Source organism: Sinocyclocheilus rhinocerous, unplaced genomic scaffold, assembly GCF_001515625.1.
Source record: "Sinocyclocheilus rhinocerous isolate Xijiao unplaced genomic scaffold, SAMN03320098_v1.1 scaffold200, whole genome shotgun sequence".
Taxonomy (NCBI): domain Eukaryota; kingdom Metazoa; phylum Chordata; class Actinopteri; order Cypriniformes; family Cyprinidae; genus Sinocyclocheilus; species Sinocyclocheilus rhinocerous.
The window spans coordinates 2077287-2080007 of NW_015641014.1; the positions used below are offsets into that span (position 1 = coordinate 2077287).

At 32.6% G+C, this 2721-nt stretch overlaps 1 protein-coding gene across 1 annotated transcript in view; it reads right to left on the bottom strand.

The window, feature by feature from the left end:
* LOC107753658 (proline-rich protein 5-like) overlaps positions 1-2721 on the bottom strand; it is a 14686-nt gene that overhangs the window by 5501 nt on the left and 6464 nt on the right. Inside the window, exons 5-7 of the mRNA XM_016569865.1 lie at positions 1257-1314; positions 1036-1127; positions 810-944 (exon numbers count right to left, since the gene is read on the bottom strand). Of these exons, the coding sequence (XP_016425351.1) occupies positions 810-944; positions 1036-1127; positions 1257-1314 (285 nt within the window). The remainder of the gene's footprint in view (positions 1-809; positions 945-1035; positions 1128-1256; positions 1315-2721) is intronic.

The window sequence follows — 2721 nt, forward strand, 5'->3', positions numbered from 1 at the left end:
ATTTAATTTTATTATTTAGTTTTACTTTTAATTACTAATAACTATATGAAGGTTAAATTAGAGGCCTATATATCTATTTATATATAACTTTTCGTATATACAATTTTCAGGATTTACCCTAAAAATGTTATTACATTTTTAGAATTAAGATCTCAACAGAGATATAATAAACACAAACAATATTTATATAAATATTTTTCATACTATAAATATTGAATTAAGTTGCCTGCTGAATGTGTGCACTTTTTGTCTGAATTTGTAAATTTTTTCAAATTATTTATATAATTTTTTGTGGCGTCATTTCTACAACAACCATTTTTTCCCCTGAACATTTTTTTCATATGTTACTATATTAAAATAATGCATTTTTTTTTTAAAAAGTATTAAAATTATTGCTTTTATAAAATGTTAAACTTAACATTTCTGCTTTTTAACACTTCATTTATTTATTTATTTTTACACAAACTGACTGTGTCTCAGATATTTTTTCACCTAAACATTTTTTCAAATGTTACTGTACTTGGTTACCAATGAGAAAAGACAACAATGTCAGTGAAGGGTGTGAGATAAAATATGAGAGACTTGTTGTGCTTACTGACTTATTGTGCATCCTTTCTGTTCAAGCTGCCAAATTACTTTTGAGCATCTAAGACGAACAAAATGCTAGTTCTAAAGCTATCAGGACCAAAACATTTCCAAAAATGTTTAAAATGTAATTTCCATCTCAAAATTACAGATGTGGTGGAAATGTTCATGATGCATCATAACATCGACATTATTAGTGCACAAATGACCTCGTAAGAGCTCACCTGCAGGATCAGCAGCATCTGTGTGATTGGAGGAGGATATGAGGAGCCCTGAAACATTTTCTCCACAGGAAGTTTCAACAGAACCATGTTCCTGAAGCCTAGCAGAGCCATCTGCCTCACAGTCAACTCCTGACCCTAAACCCAGCCAAAAAACACCAGTCACCATAGTGTCTGTAACTCGACGCCAACCGACTACTTTGAATGCTAGGTGAGATCATTTTAATACCTGCACGGGGTAGAAAATAGCTTGAAGAGTTGGCAGGATGTCTGTGAAAAACCTCACCCACATCTCAGACAGCGCTTGGAGACGAGTTTCATCTGGGCATGAGAAATGAGACAAGAATGCAAGGAGCGATTGAATTACACACATCTGTATAAAACCTTATTAGAGCTCAAGCAGGCCATCAAATGCACCAATAAGACCTATAAAATGGGTTCAGCACTCACCATTATGAAGCTGAATCTTCTCCAAAATATACGTCAGACCCTTATTCAAGAGCTGATCCTGGATAAAATGAGCCATGCAGGTACTTTAGAGAATATCCCAGATTTATTACAAGTTAAGCTCATTTGACAGCATTTGTGGCGTAATGTTGATTAGCACACACACACAAAAAAAAATCTTACAGTGAGGCACTTACAATGGAAGTGAATGGGGTCAATTTGCAAATGCTGAAATATTTATTGTTTCAATAGTTCAGCCACAATATATAAGCAATATGAGAGTTAACATGATTTTAGTGTAAAAAAAATGCTTACTAGAATTTTTTCATAGCAACATAATACCATAAAACCCTGAAACGACTGTAAAAAATAATGATTTAAATACCTTCACAGCTCAATTAATAGATATTTTAACATTAAGTATTAATATTGGAGCTTTTATAAAATTTTAAGCTTCACATTTCTGCTTTTTAACGCTTTAAAAATGGGCCCCATTCACTTCCAAGGTAAATGCCTCATCGTAACCTTGATTTATTTTTTTTGAATGAAGAAAAAAAAAAAAAAAAAAAAAAAAAAAAAAAAAATACACTATTTAAATAATTTTTTACTGGATTTGTTTGTCCCTCATCTTCTCCCACCTTTCCTCCCCCTCCTATATTTATTCATTTATTTTCTTCTCTTCTTCTTAGGGAGGTTTGCACCATATGGTTGCAGATCAAGTAATGTCAAACATTTTGCCCTTGCAAGTTTTTGCAATTTGCATTAACATAATTCCAAAAATGCTGTCAGTTAAGGTTTCTAGTTAACAGTCAATGTTCTGGTAATGTTCGCTCAAAGTTACGAACAAACGTTCTGAATATCATTCACAGTTCTCTGGTCTTTAATAACGTTCTCAAAAACATTATTTATACATTATTCATGGAATGCTTCTTTTTTTTGGAGGAAAGTGTTTTAGTTGGATGTTCATCTTACATTTTTTAGGGTAAACGTACCTATTAAGCTCACGTACACATTAAGCACACTTCCATATTTGAACTCAAATTATAAAAAGAAAAAATACTTTATTATCCTACTTAATGTCTTAACCAATTGATGTGTTTGTTACTACATACCTCCTGTAATTTCAAGTCAATCCGATCATTGCACACTGAGATATGGGTCTCCATGTGTTCACACTGTTTGGCGGCCATTTTGAAAGCCGTCTAAAAACTTTCACCAAAAGAGGAGCCCTTTAAATGTGCATTTTTAGACGTTTAAGCCTTTATTTTGAGTAAGTTTCACTACTTACTGTAAAATTAAGAGATTAATGTTTAGACTTTTGCATATTATAACCTGGAACTTGGACGTGGGATATAATTACAGTTAGACAGTTTTAGCAACATAGCACAGATGCTACAGAACACAGATAGCTGACTAGCTGTACAAGATTGTGTGCTACGCTAATATATTACTTCACAGGCATTACTGG